At 49.7% G+C, this 27399-nt stretch overlaps 1 protein-coding gene across 1 annotated transcript in view; it reads left to right on the forward strand.

The window, feature by feature from the left end:
* The window catches only part of COL20A1 (collagen type XX alpha 1 chain), a 69370-nt gene that overhangs the window by 19597 nt on the left and 22374 nt on the right, over positions 1 to 27399 (forward strand). Inside the window, exons 12-25 of the mRNA XM_064168075.1 lie at positions 356 to 485; positions 948 to 1093; positions 4081 to 4204; positions 6239 to 6378; positions 7089 to 7218; positions 7739 to 7881; positions 8903 to 9035; positions 14503 to 14645; positions 15463 to 15592; positions 16478 to 16534; positions 20520 to 20558; positions 23034 to 23172; positions 25193 to 25335; positions 25704 to 25813. Coding sequence (XP_064024145.1) covers positions 356 to 485; positions 948 to 1093; positions 4081 to 4204; positions 6239 to 6378; positions 7089 to 7218; positions 7739 to 7881; positions 8903 to 9035; positions 14503 to 14645; positions 15463 to 15592; positions 16478 to 16534; positions 20520 to 20558; positions 23034 to 23172; positions 25193 to 25335; positions 25704 to 25813 — 1707 coding nt within the window. The remainder of the gene's footprint in view (positions 1 to 355; positions 486 to 947; positions 1094 to 4080; positions 4205 to 6238; positions 6379 to 7088; positions 7219 to 7738; positions 7882 to 8902; positions 9036 to 14502; positions 14646 to 15462; positions 15593 to 16477; positions 16535 to 20519; positions 20559 to 23033; positions 23173 to 25192; positions 25336 to 25703; positions 25814 to 27399) is intronic.

The following is a 27399-nucleotide window of genomic DNA, read 5'->3' on the forward strand; positions in this document are numbered from 1 at the left end:
AAGCTGACACTGATTTGCCTCTTATGCTGTTATCCCCTCCCTGAAGCATCTGTTTTGACTTGAAGAGGACGTGCAGGTAGACAGAGCTGGCCAAGGATGCACATCTGGGACAGATATGGCTTAGAAAAGCAAATCCAAATTGTTAATGGATTTCAGTGAGAGCACAGTTAGAGTCTTGTGCTGGGTGTTTGCACTGATCCCAGCCTTAAAGGGCAAGGATGATGTGGTGCTGTGGGGGTGTGGTGCTGAGGGAGATGGTTTAGCACCAGATTTGGTAGTTAGGCAGTGAGTGGACTCAATGATCCCTTTGCAGCTGGCACCTCCCCATCTTAACAGCCTTCCTTTGTGCTTCCAGGTGGTTTTAGATGGAGCAGTCTCCTCTTTCCAGCTCTCTAATCTGACCTCCCACACGGAGTACCTGGTGTCAGTGTTTCCTGTTTATGACACAGCTGTTGGGGATGGACTGAGAGGTGTCGCCTCCACATGTAGGTCGTGAGTAGAGAGATTTATGCCTCTGATAGATGAACAAAGCTCTCTGTAACCAGCTCAGTCTGGACCTTGACATTGTGTTTTCCTCCCTCCCTCAAGTTCAGTCTGCCTACAGCTATCCCCATCCAGGGAGATGTTCAGAATGTGACCAGACAAGATCCTGAGCAACCTGCTCTTTGAGCAGCAGGTTGAACCCCTTATCACCAATGGTACTCTGCAAAGGGGACCACTGATGTGGCAGCACCACACCATGCTAGACATATCTTGCCACCCCTTGCCACTTCATTGTCCTTGGGCTCCAAGGAAATGAAATCTCTGCTTTGTACAAGTGAGGTAGATATGTGGTAGACATCCACCAGCTTGCAGCAGCTGTTGTGAAACCAGATCCCTTCTAGGAGCTGACCTTCACAGACCTCATGCACTGAAGACATCTTTCTGTCTCTTTTTTCTCCCCTCAGTGCCTTTGTCTTCTCCTCGCTCCCTGCGTGTCTCTGAGCTGAGCCACAACAGCATCAGGCTGAGCTGGAAGGCTGCCCAGGGAGCCACGCAGTACCTGGTGCTCTGCTCTGCTGCCCCTGATGGAGCAGAGGACTATACAATGGAGGTAGAGTTCATGAGCATTTCTCCAGCCTGAAGAAAGGGAGACGTTTTAGGGGCTTAGTGACCTGAAGGGAGCCTGCAGGAGAGCTGGAGAGGGACTTTTTTGGTAAGGGCACAGGGTGACAGAACAAGAGCTAATGGTTTTAAGGCCAAGGGGCAGTGGTTTGAAACTAGGACAGAACAGATTTAGATCAGATGTTAGGGAAAAGTTCTTTGCTATGAGGGTGGTGAGGCACTGGAAGAGGCTGTCCAGAGAAGTTGCAGACATATCCCTGAAAGTATTTAAGACCAGGCTGGATGAAGCTTTGAGCAACCTGATCTAGAGGGAGGTGTCCTTGCCCACATCAGGAAGGTTGGAACTAGATCTTTGAGATCTCTTCCAATTCAAACCATTCTATGATTCTGTGTATTACAACCAAAAAAGAGATGGGGGGAACATGCCTGGCCCCTGACTCGGGTTGCCTCCCATGAATGCACAGCAGCAGGAGCAGCTCCAGGCTTTCCTAGAGAGCAGTCAATGCTTACCCTCTGCTTTAGAATCATAGAAGCAGTCAGGGTTGGAAAGGACCACAAAGAGCACCTAGCTCCAATTCTGTGCCATGGGCAGGGACACCTCACACTAAATCAGGCTGTCTAGAGCTTTGTCCAGCCTGGCCTTAAACACCTCCAGGGATGAGGCTTCCAATACCTCCCTGGGCAATCCCTTCCAGGGTCTTACCACCTTCATGCTGAAGAACTTCCTCATGACATCCAGTCTGAACCTACCCATTTCCAGCTTTGTTCCATTTCTTCCAGTCCTATCCCTACCTGACATCCTAAAGAGTCCCTCCTCAACTTTCTTGTAGCCCCCTTCAGATATTGAAAGGTCACAATAAGGTCACCTGGGAGCCTTCTCTTCAGACTGCACAGCCCCAACTGCCTCAGGCTCTCCTCCCAGGGGAGGTGCTCCAGCCCTCTGCTCATCCTTTCAGTGCAAATGATGGGGTTTTGTTAAGATGCAGGGCACTTGAAGAGAGACCAACACTCACAGCTGCATTTTGTCATCTTGTAACATTTCAGCAGACACTAGACCTACTCACTGTAGAGATGCAACGCCCAAAGCCTATGGGATGGGCTGTAAAACCAGGATGAAAGTGCTCCCAGCTTTTAATGAAGCTGGCTGCGTGGTGTGTAGGCTTCTAAGAGCCTGCAGGCACAGCTCTGCAGCAGGCAGGCAGTGAAGGAGAGCCGTGGCTGTGCTGCGCTAGCAGCAGGTGGCAGCAACCCGGCTGCTGTGGGGATGCTTGCAGCAGGCAGCGCTTCTGCAAGGGCTTGCCCTGGCTCTGAGTGTGTCTCCTCATCCAGACCAGAGCAGCAGCAGCAGTACCTTCCTGTAAAAAGACTTATACCTCTATAGAGCATGTGGGAGAGTCAGAGAGTCCTGATAGTTAGAAGAGATCTTTAAGATCGTTGAGTCCAACTATCAACCCAGCACTGCCAGATCACTGCTGAGCCGTGGAGCTCAGCACCACATCTCCTCAGCTGTTCAATCCCTTCAGGCATGGAGAATCCACCACTGCTCTGGGCAGCCTGTTGCAGGCCTTGACAACTCTTTTGGGGGAGAAATTTCCTCCCATATCCAACTAAACCTCTCCTGATGCAACTTGGGGCCACTCCCTCTTGTCTGATCACAAGAGATCAACCCTCACCTTACTGCAGCCTTCTTTCAGAGAGCCACAGGAAGACAGAAGAATTCCTTTTCTCCAGGATAAACAACTCTGGCTCCCTCAGCCACACTCATCAGGTGGTGATGTGTACCCCTAATCTTCTTGGTGTCCCTTGGGAAGACAGAGCAGTCTCCTTAGTGTAACCAGAGTGACCTTGACCTGGGTCTCAGTTAGGTCTTGCTCTGTTGAGGGCATTGGCAGGTAGCCTAGAGCTGAAGGGCACATCAAAACAGCTCTGTTGACAGGTAAAGTGTTGCACCAAGGGAATTCCAGGTTGGATATTAGGAAGGAGGAGATATTGAGAAGAGAAGGCTGAGGTGAGACCTTATTGCTCCCTACAGCTCTCTGAAAGGAAGTTCTCTTCTCCCTAGTGTCGAGTAACAGAATGAGAGATAAACTACCTGAAACTGTGCCAGGGGAGGCTTAAGTCAGAGATTAGGAAAAATTTCTCCACTGCAAGAGTGGTCAGGGATTGGAACAGGCTGCCCAGAGAGGTGATGGAGTCACCATCCCTGGAGGTGTTCGTGGGAAGTGTGGCCATGGCATTCACAGCAAGGTTTAATGAGCATGGTGGTGTGGAGTTGACTCTTGGACTTGATCTTAGAGATCTTTTCCACCTATAACAATTCTCTGAGTCTAAGAACTTCACAGAAAGGATCACAGGCTCAAAGGATGTCAGGAGTTGGAAGGGACCCAAGGAGATCATCCAGTCCAACCCCCCTGCCACAGCAAGACCATCCAGTCTAGCTCAGAGCACACAGGAACACATCCAGACAGGCCTGGAAAGGCTCCACAGAAGGAGACTCCACAACCTCTCTGGGCAGCCTGTGCCAGTGCCAGTCAAGAAGTTCCCCCTTGTGTTGAGCTGGAAGCTCCTGTGCTGCAGCTTCCATCCATTGCTCCTTGTCCTATCCCAGGCAGCAGTGAGCAGAGCCTGTCCCCCCCTCCTGACCCTCAGACATTGATAAACATTAATTCAATCCCCTCTCAGTCTTCTCTTCTCCAGACTAAGCAGCCCCAAGACCTTCAGCCTCTCCTCCTCAGGCAGTGCTCCAGTCCCCTCCTCATCCTCATAGCCCAGGATTCTCAAGCATTGGAAAGGCTTCCCCAGGGAGCTGGTGGAGTCCCCATCCCTGGAGGTGTTTAGGAGCCCTGTAGATGCAGCTCTCTGGAACATGGTTTAGACAAGGACTTGTCAGTACTGCGCTCATGATTGAACTCGAAGATCTTAAAGGTCATTTCCAGTCTGGGCAGTTCTGGGATTCTGTGGTCTCTCTGTTGGCAGGTGAAGGTGGCCCAGCCTGAGGTGCTGCTGGAAGGGCTGTCACCCAACACGGAGTACTCTGTGGCGGTGTACGCGATGCACGGGGAGGACGCGAGTGACCCAGCCAGCATCCAGGAAACCACCCGTGAGTGCTGCTGCTGCTGCTGCTGCTGCTGCTTGCTGGTCTCTTATGCAACACTGAGGGCAGCAGAGAAGGGTTAATGAGGTCCTTCCCATGCTGTGCATGTGGCTTGCAAACACGCTGCCAGCTCTTAAGTGAGTGATGGTCCCCAGGAGCATCTCTAATTTCGTGGCGAGCTGTTCAAAAAGAGTGATTATCCCCAGGGGGGAAAAGGGCTCCTGAAAGAGCTCTTCCCTGAGGTCTTTTGTTGTCTAGGGGGGGAAAAAGGGATTATCTGCTGCTTCTACACTTAAAGCCCAGGTAGCCTTTCAGGCTATGCCAGAGACATAAAATCACACACTGGTAGGCATTGGAAGGGACTTGCAAAGATTATTGAGGCCAAGCTCCCTGCCTAAGCAGGATCACCTATGGCAGGTCACATAGGAGCATATCCAGACACATCTTGGAAGTCTCTAGAGGAGAACCCACAGCTTCTCTGGGAAGCCTGCTACAGGGCTCCAGCACCCTTATAGTAAAGAATTTTTTCCTCATGTTGAGGTGAAACTTCCTGGGTTCCAGTTTGTATCCATCCAGGACACCACAGAAAAGAGCCTGGCCCCTTCTTGATCCTATGATTTTATGATTCTATGATCTTTATCCTCCACTCTCCAGGTATTTACAAACATTAATGAGACTCCCTCTCAGTCTTCTCTTCTCCAGGCTAAACAGCCTCAGGTCTCTCAGCCTTTCCTCCTCAAACAGATATTCCAGGCCCTTCATCATCCTCATAGGCTTCATTGGACCCTCTCTAGTATATTCCTGTCCCTTTTGAACTGGGGAGCCCAGAGCTGGACCCAGTACTCCAGATGTGATCTCACTAGGGCAAAGTAGATGGAAGATGGTGGCCTAAGGAGAGTATTTTTCCTCATGGTTAATCTTCTCATTTGCTCCCTGGGATAGAACAAGGAGCAATGGATGGAAGCTGCAGCACAGGAGGTCCCACCTCAATACAAGGGAGAATTTCTTTACTGTAAGAGTCCCAGAGCACTGGAACAGGCTCCCCAGAGAGGTTGGGGAGTCTCCTTCCCTGGAGCCTTTCCAGGCCTGTCTGGATGTGTTCCTGTGTGCTCTGAGCTAGACTGGATGGTCCTGTTGTGGCAGGGGGGTTGGACTGGATGATCTCCTTCACAGTATCACATTATCATCAAGGTTGGAAGAGACCTCACAGATCATCAAGTCCAACCCTTTACTACAGAGCTCAAGGCTAGACCATGGCACCAAGTGCCACGTCCAATCCTGCCTTGAACAGCTCCAGGGACGGCGACTCCACCACCTCCCCGGGCAGCCCATTCCAGTGTCCAATGACTCTCTCAGTGAAGAACTTTCTCCTCACCTCCAGCCTAAATCTCCCCTGGCGCAGCCTGAAGCTGTGTCCTCTCGTTCTGGTGCTGGCCACCTGAGAGAAGAGAGCAACCTCCTCCTGGCCACAACCTCCCCTCAGGTAGTTGTAGACAGCAATAAGGTCTGCCCTGAGCCTCCTCTTCTCCAGGCTAACCAATCCCAGCTCCCTCAGCCTCTCCTCGTAGGGCTGTGCTCAAGGCCTCTCCCCAGCCTCATCGCCCTTCTCTGGACACACTCAAGCATCTCAATGTCCTTCCTAAACTGGGGGGCCCAGAACTGAACACAGTACTCAAGGTGTGGTCTAACCAGTGCAGAGTACAGGGGCAGAATGACCTCCCTGCTCCTGCTGGCCACACCATTGCTGATGCAGGCCAGGATGCCACTGGCTCTCTTGGCCACCTGGGCACACTGCTGGCTCATGTTCAGGCAGGTATCAATCAGCACCCCCAGATCCCTCTCTGTCTGGCTGCTCTCCAGCCACTCTGCCCCCAGCCTGTATCTCTGCATGGGGTTGTTGTGGGTCCCTTCCAACCCCTGACATCCTGTGAGTCTTTTAGTTCAAGGTGGGGTCATCTAAAAGCAACAGGAGGTGACCACTGGCATTGCTATTGTGCAGCCTGTGAGAGCCTGGGCTGTTGTCACTAACTGTTGTTGCAGTGGCCTTGAGTCCTCCAAGGTACCTGAGCTTCTCCGAGCTGAGCCACGCGTCCGTGCGAGTCAGCTGGGAGGCTGCGTCGGCGGCTGTGAGAGCTCACCATCTGGCCTATGTTTCTAGCAGAGGGAGCAATGCTGGGGAGGTGAGTCCTCAAGGGGCTGCTGGAAGGGGAAAATACTTGGGAGGTCAGATACTGTCTTGTTCTCCTTCAGCCATGTGGTTTGGGGAAGGCTTATCTGCTAGGACTGTTTTGACTCTGAAAGGTACTCTGCAGATGGAGTTGCCATCTACATGCTAAGCTCCTCTGCAGCTGTACTCATGCTCCAGGCCAAATCATGGAATAACTTGGGTTGGAAGGGACCTTTAAAGGTCATCTGGTCCACCCCCCTGCAGCCAGCAGAGAGATCTGCAACTAGAGCAGGTTGCTCAGAGCCACAAACCACCCAACATGAATTAGTTCCAGGGATGGATCATCTCCCATTCCTCTGGGCAACCTGGGCCAGTGCCTCACTACCCTCACTGTCAAACATTTCTTCCTTCCCTCCAGGCTAAAACCTCCTCTTTTTAGTTCCAACCTTGCCCTCTGGGCAACCTGGGCCAATGCCTCACCACCCTCACTGTCAAACATTTCTTCCTTCCCTCCAGGCTAAACCTCCTCCTTTCAGTCCAAACCTTCACCTCTCATCCTCTCACAACAGGCTCTGCTCAAAAGTCTGTCCCCAGCTTTCTGATGGACTCCTTTAAGTCCTGAAAGGCCACCAGGAACTCTCCCTGGAGCCTTCTCTCCAGGCTGAACAACCCCAACTCTCTCAGCCTTTCTCACATGATAGTCTCACATCTCCTCCACTGCAGCTGGAGGTTCCTGGCACCGCCACATCTGCTGTCCTCAGACCATTGTCATCCCTCACCCAATACTTCATCAGCGTCAGATCCACGTATGACGAAGGCGACTCCCTTCCAATTACTGGCAACATTACCACCTGTAAGTAGGGAATGGGAATGCTTTGTGGTCCCAGTGAAGGGTGACAAAGTTGGCTTGTGTGTGTCTGAACTGGAACGATTTGAAGATTGGTCCCAGCAGCTGGTGGCCAAAACCCTTGCACAAAGTCCAGGTGGCCGTTGTTGTCTGTGGGTGGAATATGTCTGACTGTGTTATGTTTGAAATGAGGTGGAAGGAGCAAAGAAAGGAAGTAGATGAAGAGGAAGCATGAGGTATCACTGACCTCTGTGTCCTCCCACTCTTCTCCCCTCTGCAGTGGCAGTGTGATATGTGTCCTCTCCACAAATGAGATAATCCTTCTTAATTAAGGCTTATAAAAGTAATTGTCCCTTCTCTGTCCTGATGGCTGCTGTCACATGGGTCTGAAGAAGTGAAAGACAGGCTGGTGTCAGACATCTGCCTGCTCTGTGTTTTGCTCCCCAGCCATCTGCTGCCCACCTTGGCTCTGGCAAGGTGCTGTCAGCATCCTCACTTCAACTCATTTTCCTCCTGCATCCCTCAGTAAAGGTCCCCCCACCGCGTGCCCTGAAGGTCACTGAGCTCGCTGGGAACAGCCTCCGACTGCAGTGGGAAGCTGTTGCTGCCTCTGATGTGGTTGTCTATCAGATCAAGTGGAGCACAGTTAGTGGAGAGAAGCCTCAGGAGGTATGGACCCCACCCCCCCCCCAACCTCGACCTGCAGGCTTTGTATCTGCTTGATGGTGCTGAGCCCACCTGAAAGAGTGGCACAGGGTGGTGTAAAACTATGCAGGTTAATGAACAAGAGATGAAACAGTTCTGCACCCAGCTGAAGGAGCTGATGGAATAAGAGAAGGTCTGCCCTGGGTTTGCCTCTGATCAGTCACCTTGAGTGTTGGCAGCAGGAGAGACAGAAGGAGTCCTACAGACTCTGGGAAGATTGCAGAAGTGTTCTGGAAAGTCTCAAGGAGGAAATTCGATAGGGACAAGTAGAAAGTATTAAGCTTAGGCAGGAATAATTAACTGCAGGTCTGCAGGATGTAGAACAAATAGCTAAGAAGCAATTCAGGAGAAAAAGATCTGGGGTTGCAGAGAATCTCCAGCCCACAATGTCAAGTTGCTGTGGAGAAGGCAGAGATGATACTCCAGTATTTATAGCTGGAGGTATTGCCTCTAAGACAAGTGAAGCAACTTCTGCTTTCCTCAGTACTGGTAAGCACTGGGCTAATGCTCTTCAAGAAGGATGAGATCCAACTGAGGAGCACAGGAGAATGACAAGAGACAGAGGTGAAGGAGGGGCAAAGATGGACCAGGTGACCTCATCCACCTCAAGCTCTCCAGCAGTTTAAAAAGTGGTCTAAATACAGGAGTCTCTCATGCAGTGCTTCACACTTGGGCTACAAAATGGGTGTAGGCTTTGGGTTCCAGCACACCTGAAAGCTGGGAACTGAACCAAAGCAATTCATGCTGGGGGCAGGTGGGCTGCCTTCTGTGCTGTGGTACTGAAGTAGCAGCTGAGCAGAACCAGGCAGCAATGCATGGGCATTAAGAATGGCTGGGATTCTGCCTCAATGGGAGAATTAGTCTCCAAAGCCCAGAGCTAACTCATTTGTGCCTGTGGGCAACCTGTGAGCCAGATGCTGCCATGGCATGAGCTAGCTTGGGGCTGCCTGAGATCTTGACTGGCTCATTTCCTCCTTTCCTGCAGCTCTCCATTGCTGGAAATGTGGCCACTGCTGTCCTGCCAGGCTTGCAGAAGAACACAGACTATAAGATATCCATCTGGGCCTATTACAAAGATGGTGCTCGAAGTGACACTGTTTCTGTGCAGCACAGGACCAGTAAGTGATCAATGTGTGGTATCCAGAGCCCAAAGATAGCAAACAGGGCACAGAATGTCTCAGATCCCAGCATGGATCCTGCCATCTCCATCTCTGAAAACCCAAACCTGGATGTCTAAAATGGGCTTGAGCTACTTAATCATCTTCTTAGCGTCCTGAATTTGTCCTGAGAAGGATGGGCTGGGCAAACAGGAATGGCTGAGGGAACTGGGGTTGCTTAGCCTTCAGAAGAGGAGGCTGAGAGGAGACCTCATTGCCCTCCACAACTCTCAAGGGAAGCTGGATCCAGGTGAGGATTGGTCAAGGCAAGAGGCAACAGCCTCAAGTTGTGCCAGGGGAGGTTCAGGTTGGATAATAGGGAAAACTTTTCAGAAAGGGTTCTCAGGCACTGGGACAGGCTGCCCAGGGAGTCCCCATCCCCAGAGGCACTTCAAAGACACATGGATGTGGTGATGAGGGATGTGGTTTAGTGGCAGTGGCTTAGCAGGAGTGGTTGAGCTTGATGATCTCCAAGGTCTCTTCCAACCTCAAGAGTTCTGTGATGCTTTGGTGCCTCACGTAGAAGACATTGCTTCTACTCACCCTCGTGGTCTGTGCCAATGAATTGGCTTTCTGTGAGATGCTCAGCTGAAGGTGTCACTCTGCTGCCTAATGAGAGTTTCCTGTTGGTAGAATGCTGCCTGCCAAGGAGGGTGAGGATTTCTGCAGCTGTGTCATTGCTGAGCTCTGCTCCATCCGAGGGTGCTCACAGAAACAAGTGAGACTCCTGCAGGCAGCCTCTGCCTAGGAGGCATTAGCTACATCTCGCTTTGTGCAGGCAGGAGATGAGGTTAAAAAGTGGCCCTCCCAGAGGTCCTCCTAATCACCATTGCCTGTTTAATGGCTTTCTTGGCAGTGAGAGCAGTGTAATTCATCCAACAGCAGCCATCCTCTCCTCCTCCACCTCTCAGTTCTCACAGAATCATGGGCTTGGAAGGGACCTCTGGAGATCATCCAATGCAACCTCCCTGCCAAAGGAGAGGCACCCACAGCACCTTGCCCAGCCTCACAGTGGCCAGGTGGGGTTGGAAGGTCTCCAGAGAAGGAGACCTCACAACCTCTCTGGGCAGCCTGCTCCAGGGCTCCTGCACTCTCACACCAAAGAATTTTCTTCTGCTGCTCAGATAGAACCTCCTGGGTCCCAGTTTATGCCCATTGCCTCCTGTCCTGTCACTGGGCACCACTGAGAAGAGTCTGGCCTCATCCTCTTGCCCTCCACCCTTTAGCTCTTGCTGAACATTGTTCAGATTCCCCTCAGGGGCTGCTCTTCTCCAGGCTCAGCATCCTTCACAGAGGCCTTTCAGCATCTCTGTGGCTTCTGCTGAACTCTATCCAGTAGTCCCTCTTGAACTGAGAAACCCAGAACTGGACCCAGTACTCCAGATGTGACCTCCTTAGGGCAGAGTAGAGGGCAAGGAGAACCTCTCTCAACCTTCTGGCCACACTCTTCTTAATGCACCCCAGAACATCATTTGGCTTCTCAGCCTCTTTTGCAGAGTAAACTCATTTAGGCTGGTGTTGGGCTGCTGAAGTTCAGCATAAATGTCAACCTTGGAATAAGGAGCTGAGGTTTTGTTACTAATGAATAATAATAACAACATGTTTATGGAAAGCTGCTATGGGAAGGTACCTTGAAGCTGCATATTGGGAAGGGAAGGGAAAGGAAAGGAAGGGAAAGGGAAAGGGAAAGGGAAAGGGAAAGGGAAAGGGAAAGGGAAAGGGAAAGGGAAAGGGAAAGGGAAAGGGAGGGAAGTGAGATACAGAATCCAGGAGGTGTGTGATGCTAAAGGGATTGTTGGAGCTGTTTAGAGGCTTCAGAAAATGACTGTCTGTACTTTAAGGCATGGATCAGAAAGTGTCAGAGGAGCTCCCTCAGCCTTTCCAGTTGACCTGTGGTGATGCCCTTCCAGGCATAATGGAACAAACCAGTCCTTGCTGGTGCTGGCACCCAGGTGGGACATGGAAGCCAATTTGACCTCTGCTTGTCAGCTGCTGTCCTTGTTCAGGAACAGGAATGCCCCAGGGGTGTCAGACTTTGTCTTACTGTATGAAGAAAGTTCAAGTGCTCAAATAAATGGGTTTGCAGCTGGAGTCTCAGTGCCTGAGTGGTGCTTGCATGAGTGCTCAGGCCAGTGCCACATGCTTCTCAGGGCCAATATTTGCATCTGTACTCAATGTTTTAATGGTGACCCTTTGCTTTTTTGGTGTCTGAAATACTTCTCATGAGGGTGTCTAACAATAGGACAAGGAGAAATGGTTTGAGGCTGAGGGAGAGCAGGGTTAGACTGGATCTTAGGAGGAAAGTCTTCAGTACAAGGCTGGTGAGACTCTGGAATAGGCCACCCAGGGAAGCTGTGGATGCCTCAAGGCCAGGTTGGATGAGACCTTGAGCAGCTGAGTCTAGTACAGAGGTGTCCCTGCCCATGGATAGGGCTGGGTGCTAGGTTGGACTGAATGATCTTGGAGGTCTCTTCCATCCTGGTTGATTCTATGATTCTATGGTGGGGAGGTTGGAGCAGATGAGCTCTGAGATCCTTTCCAACCTGGGCCATTCTATGCTTCTATGATACAGTCACTGCAGATGAGTTTTTTGATGGACAAGACCCCAGAGCTCCACTTTAATTAGGAAATATGCTTGTGATGCTGGTTAGATCCAAGAGCAAGCAGGCTGGGATTCCTCCTGTGGAGGAGCAGAGTTCAAGAGGTAATGTAAGACACAGATGGTGTCCTTGGTGTCAGAGGTGCTCCTAACCCCTGGGCAGCTTTACAACATGACCTTACCCTTGACTGTCAGACCTGTGCCATCAAATTCTTCCAGGCCTGGGGGCTTTCCAGGATAAACCCAACTCAGAAGACTTTCCCTAACTTTGCCTTTAAAGTTAACTTTAGCAGAAGCTTCACTTACCTCAGCTGAAGGAACCAAGCAGTGCCAGCAGCAAAGCTGCAGACGTACAGCACAGCACTAAGAATAGTGCTGCCGAAGTGACTTCACCTCCCACACTTGTTTTCCTCTCCACTTTACCTTGAGGTGATGCACAGCAACAGCCTCCAGCCTGATTCAGCTGCCAGCAGGCTTGGTTCAGCTGCAGTAGAAGCTGATTTGATAGAGAGAAAGGAAGGAGGATCAATGAGGGTACAAATGATCTTCCTTCAGCCTGGGCTCTAAGGTCACCCTAGACTTTGCTGGGTGGGCAGAAGAGCCTTAAAGGTAAAACTGCTAAGGGGAAACCTCATAGCTTGGGGATGTGGGGGGCAGTGTGTGTCCTTGACTCTTTTTAAGGCTCACCCATGGTTTTCAGTCTCTTCTGAGTAAAATGCTGCCTTTTCTCTCTCCAAGTACAGGGTTATTCTGCCCCTGTACTCAGCACTGCTCAGGCCACACCTTGAGTGCTGTGTCCAGTTCTGGGCTCCTCAATTCAAGAGAGATGTTGAGGTGCTGGAAAGTGTCCAGAGAAGGGCAACAAAGCTGGTGAGGGGCCTGGAACACAAACCTTATGAGGAGAGGCTGAGGGAGCTGGGGGTGTGCAGCCTAGAGAAGAGGAGGCTCAGGGCAGACCTCATTGCTGTCTACAGCTACCTGAAGGGAGGCTGTAGCCAGGTGGGGTTGGGCTCTTCTGCCAGGCAACCAGCAGCAGAACAAGGGGACACAGCCTCAAGTTGTGCCAGGGTAGGTCTAGGCTGGATGTTAGGAGGAAGTTGTTGTCAGAGAGAGTGATTGGCATTGGAATGGGCTGCCCAGGGAGGTGGTGGAGTCATGATTCCTGGAGGTCTTCAAGCAAAGCCTGGATGAGGCACTCAGTGCCATGGTCTGGTTGACTGGCTAGGGCTGGGTGCTAGGTTGGCCTGGATGAGCTTGGAGGTCTCTTCCAACCTGGCTGTTTCTATGATTCTATGAAATAAGACTTCTATGTCTCCACACCAGCATGGATTCAAGGCTGGATACACACATTTATGTAGAACAAGACACTGCTTGGAAGCAAACAAGACTCCTTCTCTAGAGACTTTCAAGACCTGTCTGGATGTGTTCCTGTGTGATCTGCCCTAGGTGATCCTGCTTTAGGATCTCCAGAGATCCCTTCCAACCCCTAACATTCTGTGATTTTACAACCCTCCAGGAGTAGGTGACCCCATGCTCCTGAGCCCCTCGTTTGAGCAGCAGATGGATTTACATCTCCTCTGCCTTTCTCTTAGCCTGTGCTCACAGAAACCACTCCAGTCTTTGCCACCAGCTCCACACAGCAGGACCCCAGGGAATGAAATGCATTACCTAATTAAAAATCACTCAGCTTTGGTCTCTGGCAAACCCTTTCCTGACTGACCACAACTTAGGTCATCATAGAATAGAATCACAGAATCAGGCAGGGTTGGAAGGGAGCACAAGGAGCAGCCAGTTCCAAGCCTCCTGCCATGCCCAGGGACACCCTACCCTAGAGCAGGCTGCACACAGCCTCAGCCAGCCTGGCCTCAAACACCTCCAGCCATGGGGCCTCAACCACCTCCCTGGGCAACCCATTCCAGCCTCTCACCACCCTCCTGCTCAACAACTTCCTCCTCACCTCCAGTCTCGTGTGGGACACCTCCATACATCCTGATTCAGGGCCAGGAAAGGGAGAGTAGCTCAGGCACTGCTGTGATCCTTTCCCAAGGCTGTGAGTGTGGGTGTGAGAAGAGCCAGACAACACTGTTGTGTGCTGGCTGCTCTGGCAGGTTTGGCAACAGTTTAAAAACAGAAACAAAAAGGTGGAAAACCTTAGACATGATGATGGATTAACTTTGAAGAGTGATCCAGGTGGAACCAGCAATCAAGATGTTTGTCCAGAGCACCTCCAGATCTTTGATGAAATCCAGCTGCAGTTTGGGTCTCCATGAAGGATATCCTTTGGCATCTGTCTATACAAAGGATCTCTTTTCCTTGTGCTTCCAGGATTCCTCCCTCCTTCCAAGGCTGTTTTCCATGTCCTAGGAACTGAATTGTTGACTGCTTGAATTGTGCTCTGCTGTACTCTGGCAATTCATTCCTCCAGGATATGTTTCTCTCTTTTCTGCTCTCCAGGGTGCCTGCTTCTGCTCTGAGCACTGGTTAACTGCACAGCAGAGCATCAAAGCTTTCAGAAGTGGGCTTGGAGGCAAATGCTGCTGGTCCTGTTTGAGGGCATTTCATAGAACCACAGAAAGCAGTGGGTTAGAAGAGACCTCTAGTCCCTTCTAGAAGCTCATCCAGTCTAACCCCCCTGCAGTAAGCAGGGGCATCCCCAACTAGATCAGGTTGCTCAGAGCCTCATCAAACCTGACCTTGAGTGTCTCCAGGGATGGAATTCCCACCACATGCCTGGGCAACCTGTTCAAGTCTTCCACCACCCTCCTAGTAAAGATCTTCTTTCTAATGTCCATTTCCATTTGCCTTTGATGCTTTGATCCCCACCTGCAGATTCCAGGAGCCCACCCACCAACCTCTTCATTGACTCTGAGACCCCCAGCAGCCTCCAGATCCACTGGACCCCTCCAGATGGCCGTGTCCAGCACTACAAGATCACCTACCACCCTGTTTCTGATGTTGGTGCTCAGCAAACAGTAAGTCTCCAGCCCCTTTGTAGGTGACAGGTACTGGAGCAGAGGGACTTGGGGTCAGTTTCACACCCAGGGGACCTCCACCCACTCCAGTAGGGTTTTCCCTAAGGAGAGCTGGTTTGTAAGACTGCAAAACCAAATCTGTTTCCCTGACTTGCTGCTTGGTGTTTTGCTTTGTGAAGAAGACCTCCAGGTTTCTCTGTGATTAAAGTATTTGTGTCCTTCAAAGCTGCCCATGCAACTTTCTCCTCTCCCTGAACTCTGTGGGGAATTCTTGGAGGTAGAGAGGTTGAAGACAACTCTACTGCTCCTCTAACTTAGGGAGGTTAAACACTGACCTGTTAAAACTCAGCTTTTATACTCAAGCCCCCCTTACAAAGTGTTTCTGCTCTACTTGCATGGGGGATATTGGGGTCTTTTCATAAGGAAAGACTCTTAAGATGTTGTCCAGGGAGGCTGTGGGATATATGAATCATAGAATCAACCAGGTTGGAAGAGACCTTCAAGATGCCCCCTCTCTGGAGATGTTCAAGGCCAGGTTGGACAAGGACTTGAGAAACCTGGTGTGGGAGATGCCTGCAGCAAGGGGGTTGGAACGAAATGATTTTTAAGGTCCATTCCAACCCAAATCCTTCTATGATTCTTCCCTTGGCCGATCTGATGGCAGTGCACAGCTTCCTTGTCCAGCTGAATCAAGCAGCGATGCTGCCCAGAGTCCCAGGACTCACCAATTAAAGCCCTCCATGGAACTCTGGGGTATGACTAAGGGCTATAGCAGGAAGCCTGATCAAACACTGGGCTCTTTCCTCCCCTGCTGTAGATCATGGCTTCTGGCAAAAGCAGCAGCCTGACCCTGCAGTCGCTGCTGCCTGATCGAGCCTACAGGGTGATGATTTCTGCCGTCCACTACACAGGAGAGAGCGAGAGCACATCCACGACGGGCAGGACAGGTCAGTGCATCAGCCAGGACATGCATGGTGGCCCAGGGGAGGTTTAGGTTGGAGACCAGGATAAAACTGTGTGCTGGAAGAGTGGTCAGGCCCTGCAACAGGGTGCCCAGGGGAGTGGTGGAGTCACCTCCTGTGAGTTGGGGCTGTGCAGGCTGGAGAAGAGGAGGCTCCCAGGTGACCTTCTTGTGTACTTCCAGCATCTGAAGGGGGCTACAAAAAAGCTGGGGAGGGACTTTTTAGATTCTCAGGGAGTGACAGGACTGGGGGAATGGAGCAAAGATAGAAATGGGTAGATTCAGACTGGATGTGAGGAGGAGGTTGTTGAGCATGAGAGTGGTGAGAGGCTGGAATGGGTTGCCCAGGGAGGTGGTTGAGGCCCCATGGCTGGAGATGTTTAAGGCCAGGCTGGCTGAGGCTCTGGCCAACCTGCTCTAGGGCAGGATGCCCCTGGGCATGGCAGGGGAGTTGGAACTAGATGATCCTTGTGGTCCCTTCCAACCCTGACTGATTCTGTGATCATCCCTGGAGAGGCTCAAGAGACGTGTGGATATGATGCTTGGGGACATGGTCTAGCAGCCATGGTGGTGTTGGGTTGATGGTTGGACCTCATGATCCAACCTTAGTTATTCCCTGATTCACCAGTCTGGAGGCAAGCTCTGTTGGGGCAGCAATGTCCTGGTTTGCACTGGCCTGTGGGAAAAGGCAGAGTTTTGCTCAACAGGGCAGAGCTGTAGCCTTGAAGAGGGAGAATTCTGCCCCACTTCTCCTCTCCGAGGAGAATGCAATTCCAGCATGACCCGGGAGGGGGTGGGGGGGGGCTGCTGACCATCCAGGCATCACCATCCCAAATAACAGAGCTCATGTATGCTTTGCTTTCTCTTCCAGCTCCTGTGTTGTCTAAATTCCCTTCAACACGAGGATTTGCTCCATCCAAAGCAGAGGGTAAACCACCTCCTAGAAGCTCTTGCTGTGTTGGTTTGCTTTTTTTTTCCCCCAGTGAAAACATCATGCAGGGCAGGCAGAAGTGGGGATGTAATTTCTTGACAGATGCCTTTGGGGACTGTCCAAGGACAGGCAGAAAGCACAGAACCTCTTCAAATCAGATTCCCTTAATAAAGAAGCTGATCTAGTATTATTAGAGGCTTTCTGCACAACTGGACCAAAAATGGAGCAAAGGGAATGATAGCCTGATGGAAATTAAAGCTCTCTGTGAAGTCCCTGATTAAATTTAATGAGCATATGCTCTCACACACTGAAACAAAGCAAACTCTGGAAAGGATTAGTCAGAGATGTTGAATTAACAGAGGTTATACAAAGTTGTTAGGAAGCAAATATTGAAAGGCAGATATTGGGGCTCCAATGCATTTCCCCTGCCTGCCTGAAACCATTCCAACCCAAAACCTCAGCTCTAAGAAAACCTATCAAGGGAAGCCACAAAGGAAGAATGAAGCAGATTAGAGGAGAGAGTTTTTAGTTTGTGCCCAGCAAAGAGCACAGCAGACAAAGTTTTCTGGTGGCTTAATGAGGAAATCTATTGGTGTTCAGAAGAGAGTGGAAAAGTCCTGTGAACTCTGAAGCAGAAAACAATCCTCCCCTAAGGCTGATGAGTCACCTTGTAGAATTTAATATAGCTGTTTGGCCAGGAGAGCTGAAAAGACAATAGGAGAAGTATTAAATTCTGTGTGGTTTAGAAAGTAACTTCTCTGAAGAAGTGGAGGTGATGTCTGCTAATGCTGGGCAGGCTGTTGGATGTGCAATGAAAGCCTCAAACGCTCAGATGTAACCAAATGATGGAGGGAAATGATCTGATGTTGCAGGAGTGAATGTTTATTGTACAGTAAAGAACTGCATTTGGCTGAGACTTGGGGAGAAAAGCAAAAAAAAACCCCAAGCCAAAAGATAAACAAACCCAAAAGACAACAAAGAGAACAACAAGACAGCAGGAATTCCAGGCTGGAAAGTCTAGGAAAGAGCTTCAAAGCAGAAGAGCAAACTGCCAGTGTCAGAGATCCTCACCCTGACTCTGAAATGCTTTGTGGAAGTCGAGCATTGCCAGATCAAAGAGCTGTGAGCAATCCAAGTGCCTCCAGCCTGGGAAAGGAGGTATGGATTGCCAGGGATGTCAGCAAGGAGGGCTCTGGGCAGGGGTCGGAAGGTGCCCCCAGACTCTCAAGCAGGAGAGTTAGATACTTGGTAAAGAGGCAAGTTCACAGCCTCCTTATCTGACTTGAGGAGCCTGCTTGCCTTCCCTTCCTTCCCTTCCTTCCCTTCCTTTCTTTCGTCATTCCTTTCTCCCTTTCTCTCTTTCTTTATTTCTTTCTTTCTCCTCTTTCTGTCTTCTCTTTCTGTCTTTCTTCTCTTTCTTTCTTTCTTTCTTTCTTTCTTTCTTTCTTTCTTACTTTCTTTATTTCTTTCTTTCTTTCTTTCTTTCTTTCTTTCTTTCTTTCTTCCTTTCTTCCTTTCTTCCTTTCTTCCTTTCTTCCTTTCTTCCTTTCTTCCTTTCTTCCTTTCTTCCTTTCTTCCTTTCTTCCTTTCTTTCTTTCTTTCTTTCTTTCTTTCTTTCTTTCTTTCTTTCTTTCTTTCTTTCTTTCCCTCTTTCCCTCTTTCCCTCTTTCCCTCTTTCCCTCTTTCCCTCTTTCCCTCTTTCCCTCTTTCCCTCTTTCCCTCTTTCCCTCTTTCCCTCTTTCCCTCTTTCCCTCTTTCCCTCTTTCCCTCTCTCCCTCTCTCCCTCTCTCCCTCTCTCCCTCTCACTCTCTTCCTCTCTCTCTTTCTGTCTTTTCTTTCTTTCTTTCTTTCTTTCTTTCTTTCTTTCTTTCTTTCTTTCTTTCTTTCTTTCTTTCTTTCGTTCTTTCTTTCGTTCTTTCTTTCGTTCTTTTGTTCTTTCTCTTTATTATGCTTCAATTCTGAGCAATGTTTCACCTTTGGAGTGCTGGTTGCTTTCTGAAAGGGAGAGGGCAGCTTGTAGATGTTGAATCATAGAATGGTTTGGGTTAGATGAGGCAGCAGTGCCCACCAAAGCCATATGTTTGGGAGCCCTTTCTTTGCTGTGTGTTTCAGTTGTAAAGAATGGCTTGAAACTCCTATAGGCTTAGGAATCTCAGGTGCTTTGGGGAGAGTAAGTCACCCCCCCTGTGCTTTACAGTTTTCACGTGTTTAAGTGTGGAAAATTGGGAGCCCTTCTCTTCTGGTGGAGTTTGAAATGGCATTGATGCAAGAACAGCAAGAGCAAGGCTGTAATGAAACCTGAAGTAGAATGATCTGCTATTATCCTGCTGACCTAGGAAAGCATTTGTGAAAGAACTCATCTTGTCAAGTGGCCTTGATTTTCCAGGGACAATTCTCACCCTGCGTCAGCCACTCCCTTTGTCCCAGCTCCATCTGGCATCCGTGGGCTGGGATTTGCCTGGCAGCAGATAATGGAAAGTCCTCTCCATCTGCTGGTGACTAAAACACTCTCTCACCTGAGCCTGTGAGATAGGGGTGCTCTTAACCAGCAGTCAGGTCAGTCTTGCTCTCTGCTCTCATCAGCCCCCAGCTGCGTCCAGTTCTGCTGCCCCTAACACAAGAAGGATGTTGAGCTGTTGGAACAGGTCCAGAGAAGAGCCATGAAGGTGATCAGAGGGCAGGAGCCGCTGCCTTATGGATGCAGGCTGAGAGAGTTGGGGCTGTTCAGCCTGGAGAAGAGGAGGCTCTGGGGAGAACTTAGAGCAGCCTTCCAGTGCTTGAAAGGGGCTACAGGAGAGGTGGGGAGGGATTTTTGATGAGGGCTGGGAGTGACAGGGTGAGTGGGAATGGATTTAAGCTGGAGGAGAGTATATTTAGAGTGGAGATTAGGGAGAAATTCTTCCTGATATTGAGGCTTTGGAACACATTGGCCACTGAAGGCTGGAAAGCTTTCAGCCTGGAGAAGAGAAGGCTTCAAAGAGACCTTCCAGTATCTTAAAGGGGTCTACAGGAGGGCTGAGGAGGGACTATTGACAAGGTCTTGGAATGACAGTACAAGAGGGATGAGTTTAAACTGGCAGAGGGGAGATTTAACCTGGATGCTAGGAAGCTCTTTCCAGTGAGGGTGGTGAGACACTGGCACAGGTTGCCCAGGGAGGTTGTTGCTGCTTCCTCCCTGGAGGTGTTCAAGGCCAGGCTGGATGAGACCTTGAGCAACCTGGACTAGTGGGAGATGTCCCTGCCCATGGTAAGGGGTTGGAACTGAACATCTTGAAGGTCCCTTCCAACTCAAACCATCCTGTGATTCCATGGTGCTTGAGTTCCAGCTCCACAACCCAGTCCTTTCTCCTTTGCTTTTACTTTCTGTCCTCTTGGGGGATCTGCCAAGGCAACATCTGAAAGTCAAACTGCAAATCTTTGTCAGAACCTTTTGTGCTCCCCTAAAGCCAAACTCTCAGGTTTGGGTGGCTCAATTTTTCATTTAGTTAGGTTTTTTTCCTGCATCTCTTTGGAGTTTCAGGTTGAAAACGTGGACCTGCAGCTACCTTTCTATATTTTATAAGCCCACTAGAGCAGAGTCTGCAGCAAAAAGCTCTGCTTCAGGAAAATAAATGGGAGCATTTTGAAGTCTCTAGTTAAAGAGAATCTTGCAGGGCAAGCTGCTCTCCTGTATTTTGTGTGGTAAGATGCCAGGTGAGTTAGAAGAAAGTGCTCATGAAGATGTTTGATGATGAAAGGCTGCATTTTCACTTTTGTGATGAGCTAGCCAAGAAATAGCCCTCGTGTTTGCACAGATATAGATTCTCTCTCTCCCCATCCAAACAAGGTTGAAATCCAGGCTCTGAATTAGGCTATAGAATAGCCTAAGTTTTGAGGTGTTTTTCCATTGCTCTGCTTAGAGGAACTGTCTTCATTTTGCTTCCATAATCTCCTCCTATCCTCTTTTTCCCTAATCATTTTCTCTGTTATTTTTCTTTCACAGCCTGCCCCATCATCAGCTCCACCAAAGGCTCCACTCGAGGTATGGTGGCACAGCAGATCCCAGTGCTGCTGGGCTGTGGTGTGGGAACATTCCCTGGGCCTGGCTTTTGAGGAATCTGAGCAGGATTGGGAATGGTTTCCCTGTCCTGAAGGGGAAAGGGGAAAATCTGAGAACTGACACAGGAAAACATCCTTTATGAGGTTGAAGAATAACCTGCACTAGTTGCATTGCTATGTTCCTGCCTTTCCACCTGCTCCTGCTCTTGGATGTTGCTGCCTAATGCTGGCATTCTCACTGGTTTTAGGAAGTCAGGCTTCAAATGGCTGTTGGATTGCAAGAGGATTTCAGTTCCTAACTCACATAAGGTCCTTAAGGAAAACTCTCATTCTCCCTCAAGATCACCTTTGCATCCTCTAGAAGATTTGCAGATACCCAAAGAGCTCTCTGTAGTCAGGCTGTGGATGCTGAGGGGCCTGGAGCATGAATGTGAGGAGGAAAGGCTGAGAGCCTTGGGTCTATTGATCCCCAAAGGGGATCTGATCAATGCTCAGCAAGAGCTAAAGGGTGGAAGGTAAGAGGGTAGGGTCAGACTCTTCTCAGTGGTGCCTGGTGATGGGACAAGAGGCAGCAGGCACAAAGTGGCATCCAGTAGGTTCTATCTGAACAGGAGGAGAACTTTCTTTGGTGTGAGCATTCTGAGCCCTGGAGCAGGCTGCCCAGAGAGGTTGTGGAGTCTCCTTCTCTGAAGAGCTTCCAACCCGACCTGGCCATTGTGATCCTGGGCAAGCTGCTGTGAGTGCCCTGCTGTGTCAGGGGGATTGGGCTGGATGATTCCCACAGGTGCTTTCCAACCCCCACCACTCTGGTTTGCTAGGGTAGAAAGTTCCTATTTCTCCTGTCTGTGCTGTAACCTCTGTTCTCTTGGGGTCTTTGTGGGTATTTGTTGATAGAAAGCAATTAGGTTGCCTGTGAGCTGGTGTCACCTCCTCCTTCCCAGGGAACTTTGTGACATGGGTGAGATTGAGAAACTGGATGCAGTTCTCAGCTCTGCTGTTACTCTGAGACTGAGTCACTTCATCTTTGCTCTGCTCCTAGCTCACAGGGATGTTTATTCCCACCTAGGAGGCTCTCAAGGGCTGCTGCCCTGTCTGTGGATGCAGAAGCCAAAGCAATCAAATCATAAAGCCACGACAAATGCTGACCTCTCCTTCTCCTTGGCAAAGGTGGCAGGAGCAGCCCATCTCCTCAGCAGCTCACTGAAGCCATTCCCTGGCAGATTCACAGCCTGCTGATAAGATGATTGTATTACAATATGTTTATCATTTATTTTCAGTCTTTACACAACATTTCCTTCATGATTTAAAGGAAGTTCCAGTGCCAGAAGCTCCATATCAGTGAGAAATGGCTCTCAAACAGGTCATTTCTCTTGGCAACCTCCCTAGCACTGTTGGAAAGGTCTCCAATCACCCTGGACCACCCCTCAGGCAAACTGAAAACTCAAGCCAAGGAACTGCAGAATAATCTAAACAGCGAAAGGGGTGAGGGAACCCAGACTGAGAGCACCACATTCTAATGAAGTTGCAGCCCTTCCATTTGCTGCAGAGTGAGCTATCTCCTTCATGCCAGCCTGCTGCAAACCCAGATAAGCTGGAAGAAAGGAAAAAAGAAGAATCCCAGTTGTAAGATCTTGTCTTGCTGAAGAGGAGACTGAAATGAGAGAAGGACTTGGAGCTTTGGTGATGAGCTGGGAGAGTGAGATGTGGCTGCATGTGCCAGGGAGGCGAGGTCAGAGATGTCAGGGGGGAATCTCTGCAGAGCACACAAGGCAGGTCACCCTTGGGTGTCATGTGAAAGTAGAGAGTAATGGGGATGCTCATCTTTTTAAAGCTCTCCTTTAATTTCCCTGACTCTCTCATGTGAAGCATTTCAGAGCAGAAATAATTCTCTCCCCCTGCTAGCAATTACTGGGCTGATTCCACGGCCTTTGAAGATAATGTGTTTGCATCTAGCTGGAAAGGAGGAGTAGTTGGAGCAACTTCTCTCTCATTTGTTCCTCATTCTGAAGACTTGGAAGCACAGTTGTGAAAGTCTCCATCCTTAGTCTGCTCTTCTCCAGGAGGAGGAGGCTGCAGCAAGTGTGTCCAGAGTGTACAGACACAAACTCTTCAGCTTGGCTGCCACTTGTGGAGCACACTCCAGGTCTCCAGTGGGTTTGCAGAGCCTTACTGGTGTGGTGTTGTGTTGCCATGGCATTTTCTCCTATTGCCCTCTTTGTGCAAGCCAGAGGCTAATTGGAATCACCATCCCTGGAGGTGTTGAAGCCAAGCCTGGCTGGGGCACTTAAGTGCCATGCTCTGGTTGACTGAACAGGGCTGGGTGCTAGGTTGGGCTGGCTGAGCTTGGAGGTCTCTTCCAGCCTGGTTGATTCTATGATTCTAATTCTACCCTCTCTTCAGTCACACCACTCTTGCACTCTTTTCTAATCACTTATTTTTCTGTCTTGCTTTGTTCCAGGGTTTGATATGATGGAAGTTTTTGGCTTAGTAGAGAAGGAATATGCCTCCATTAAAGGGGTAGCTATGGAGCCATTCATATTTGCTGGTTCCCGAACCTTCACCCTCTTCAGAGATATCCAGCTCACCCAGAGGACCAGGTGGGAATGGTGGCATCTTCATCACCAGTCTCATGCATACACTTCAGCCATGCTCACAGCAGAGAGAGATCATTGTTTTGTGGATGAATGGTGCAGCCCCACTGCACCTCAGATGAGTATTCTGAGAGCCAGGAGTGTGCTCAGGTGGCAAAGGCCAACAGCATCCTGGCCCTATAGCAGGAATAGTGTGGCCAGCAGAACCAGGGAAGTGATTGTCCCCTTGTACTTGGCCCTGGTGAGGCCACACTTTGAATGCTGGGTTCAGCTCTGGAGCAGGCTGCCCAGGGAGGTTGTGGAGTCTTCTTCTCTGCAGAGATTCCAAACTCTTCTGGATGCAATCCTGGGCAACCTCCCAGGAGTGACTCTGCTTTACCAGGGTCTAGATGAGCTCCAGAGATCCCTCCCAAATCCAGCATTCTATGCTGCTGTGATCTCATAGCTGCTCTCTGCAACTTGATCCTTATTAATGGGAGGGAATAACCACCAGCTCTGGGGCGTGCCTTGACCCTGTTCTGTTGAATGCAAAGCTTCTCCACGTAGTCCCCATCAGGCCAGGCTGCTCCCATGACCTAACTCAATTTCAACAACTGCCACTCAGCAATGAGTGCTGCCATTCAGTGTTGCTTTGTGAAAGCCTAATTACTGAGCCACTGGCTGGGTTTCATCTTGATTAAAGAAGCAAATCTTCCTCGAGTAAACAGAGCAAGGGAGATGCAGAGAGCCCTTTGGCTTAAATACTTGGGAAATGATGGACAAACCCTTTTGTTCAGCTGCTATAATGCCTTCCCAAGGACATTATTCCTTCAGAAGCAGAGAGAGAACTAAGAATCTGACATTGCTTATGAATCAGCAGTGCAAAAATGCCTGATGAGTTGTGTGTGTGCCCATGCAAATGTGTCCTGCTTCAGATTACAGATGTATTTCAGGCATAACCAACTTGACCTTCCTCTTTGCCTCATCTCCTCTCACTGCTGCTCCTGCCCAGCGTGCTCTGATGGCTTTGGCATCAGATGCCAAAGGAGATGAGTTGTGCCAACAGCTGTTGATGGCCCAGATTTTGCAGCTGGGGTGTGAAGACCTGGAGGGAACTTTCTATGGGCTCTTTGCCTCTGAAAGGAATTTGGACTGATTTCAGCAAGGACTCACCCCAAAACACATGATGACTTTTCCTCCTTCTTTAAAAGGAGACCTGGGGAGTGTTTTGGAACCTGTCAGGGATGTTTTGCAAGCTGTCACAGGGCTCTATTTGAAAAGCTGCACTTGCTGTGTGCCTTGGCATTCCCCAAGGCAGCTCTGGCAGTGATGGACTGACACTGACTGCTCCACCTGCATCTCCACCCTGGCATGAAGGAAAGGTCCTTGAGGGCTCATCACTCAGCTTTGGCTTCAACAGCCAGGGAAGGATGAGCAAAATAGAGGTCAGGCTCTCCTCTGGTGTACCACGTTCAGCTCCCAAGGGTAAAACTTTCCCAGACCACCTTACCAATACACACACGGATGGGCTCTGTCTGTAGGATGAGAAACTCCTGTGAGAGGGCTGGAGCACTGGAATAGGCTGTCCAGAGAGGTTGTGGAATCTTCTTCTCTGGAGACTTTCAAGACCCACCTGACCACATTCCTGTACCAGCTGCTCTAGTTGACTCTGCTTTAGCAGGGGAGGGTTTGACTCAGTGATCTCCAGACATCCCTTCCAGTGTCCACCAAGGGGACACAGTCTCAAGTTGTGCCAGGGGAAGTATAGGCTGGATGTCAGGAGGGAGTTCTTGCCAAAGTGATTGGCATTGGAATGGGCTGCCCAGGGAGGTGGTGGAGGCACCGTGCCTGGAGGTGTTGAAGCCAAGCCTGGATGAGGCACTTAGTGCCATGGTCTGGTTGACTGGATAGGGCTGGGTGCTAGGTTGGACTGGATGAGCTTGGAGGTCTCTTCCCACCTGGTTGATTCTATGGTTCTGATTCTCTGTTGCCTGCTGGCTCTCATTGCTTTAAGCCACTGATGCTCTCTTTGTGTGTCTCATTCCAGTGATGTCCACCTCTTTGCAATCCCACCTGAGCACACCATCACCATCCTCCTGCGCCTCCTCCCTGACACCCCCAAGGAACCCTTTGCCGTGTGGCAAGTCACAGACGAGGACTTCCAGCCCCTTCTTGGGGTTAACCTTGACCGTAAGACTTGCTGCTGAAGAGATGACCTTCAGCTAGCTGGGGGCATTTCTGCCAGCAGCAGAACTCATTTTGGCCTTCCTGTGGAAAATGCTCATGGGTTTGTTATAGAGCTGAAGTTTTTTGGGGGAACTTCATTGGTGCTGCTGCCAGGTTTGCATTTTAAATGTTGAGCCTTGCATAGTGCAGGATCATTTTTATTCCACTCATGATGATATATTCTCTCCTTTTGCACATTCTTTTCTGTTGTTGAGAAGTATTTCATCGTAGTATGTGAAGAGTTTTGCCTCATTTCAGCCTGTTTTATTGACGGGGGTGAAACCAATTCCTCTTTTCATTCTAAGCTGTTGTTTGTTCTCTTTTCCCTGTAGCCAGTAAGAAAACCTTGACCTATTTCAATCATGACTACAAGGCTGATTTACAGGAGGTCTCCTTTGACCAGCAGGAAGTGAAGAAGATATTCTATGGGAGCTTTCATAAGGTCCTTAACAGGAGAAGGAGAAACATGTCTTGTGGTCTCACTTCAGTCTGGGAGTATTATGCCACCAATGGGTGTTGTTCCAAGTGAGGAGCAATGATGGTTCCAAGTGGGAGCTGGTGGAGTCACTGTCCCTGGAGGTGTTGAAGCCAAGCCTGGATGAGGCACTTAGTGCCATGGTCTGATTGATTGGATAGGGCTGGCTGCTAGTTGATTGGATAGGACGGTCTGAGCTTGGAGGTCTCTTCCAACCTTCTTTATTCTATGATTCTATGAAACAAGTGCTTAGCATTCAGCTCATTTTTTGGCTGTCAAACCCAATTGGAAGGGCTGAAGTTTGTAACTCTAAAGGGTTAAGATTCATCCCACATCCAAACTATGATTTCTACCTATTGATTAGCCTCCTTTCCCCCCAAGAAATCCCAAAGCTGTGGAGGTTTTTAAAGCCTTAAGAACCTGAAAAAAAAATATCCTTTTAAAAAATTATTTAAAAGTTTTTTTTTTTTTTTTTTAATTTGGGACTTTTGGTGACTATTTAGTGCTGGAAGGATGGGGAAAAAATATCTAGCCACCTTGTCACTCATGATGAGGGTTTTTGGCTGTCTGTGCATACTCATGTCAAAGGTGTTCCACCCAAATTCACCAGGAGAGTAGTGAGAGCCTGGAATGGGTTGCCCAGGGAGGTGGTTGAGGCCCCATCCCTGGAGGTGTTTAAGGCCAGGCTGGCTGAGGCTGTGGGCAGCCTGATCTAGGGTGGAGTGTCCCTGCCCATGGCAGAGGGGTTGGAACTGTCTGATCCTTGTGCTCCCTTCCAACTCTGACTGATTCTGTGACTCTCAATGAGCAAGGAGCACTTTCTAGCAGTATCTGTAGGCAGTCTCATCACTTAGCCAGTTCTGGAACATGAGTTATTTAATATCACAACTCCAGCAAGGTTTCTGCCAAGGTTGGTGAGGGGAACATCAAGGAAAAGTGCAGTGTTGCCCAGCAGATGCAGCACCATCTCAAAACTTATTCCAAAGCCCCCTTGATCCATCTGCTGGTTCAAAGCACACCACCAGCAAGAGCAGCAGTCTGGGAATTGGGCAGAGCTGCATTACTGTCTTTAAAAGACTCCTGTGATGGTTTGGGTGTAACCTGCCCCCCCCACTCTTGTGAAAATCACCCAGACTAGACTCAGCCAAGCTGGAAATCAGAATGAAGCTTTATATTTACAGCTTAGCACCATATCCAAGCAGGTGTTTACAATCCATACAGCTACAGACAGGAATATGCAAGTTAAAACATGATACAGAAACACAACAGCCCTCCCAGAAACCAGAGTCCCCAGGAGGGGCTCCCAACCACCCTTCCACCTTCCTCCCACCCCTCTACCTTACCCCAGACTTTGCCTTATGTTCAATGGTGAGTTTGGAGAATCAGCCAGAGGGGTTAGGAAGCAGAAGGATTAGTCACACAGATGGCAGGTTAGAGAGAGAGAAGGGAGGCAGCCAAAGCCAGAGAGCAACTCTGTCACCTGTGTTTGTGTTCTTGTTTTAGTACACCTCAGCAAGCCTATGAGTGAAGTAGACATCACCATCATTTCCTTT

Source organism: Pogoniulus pusillus, chromosome 29, assembly GCF_015220805.1.
Source record: "Pogoniulus pusillus isolate bPogPus1 chromosome 29, bPogPus1.pri, whole genome shotgun sequence".
NCBI classification, from domain to species: domain Eukaryota; kingdom Metazoa; phylum Chordata; class Aves; order Piciformes; family Lybiidae; genus Pogoniulus; species Pogoniulus pusillus.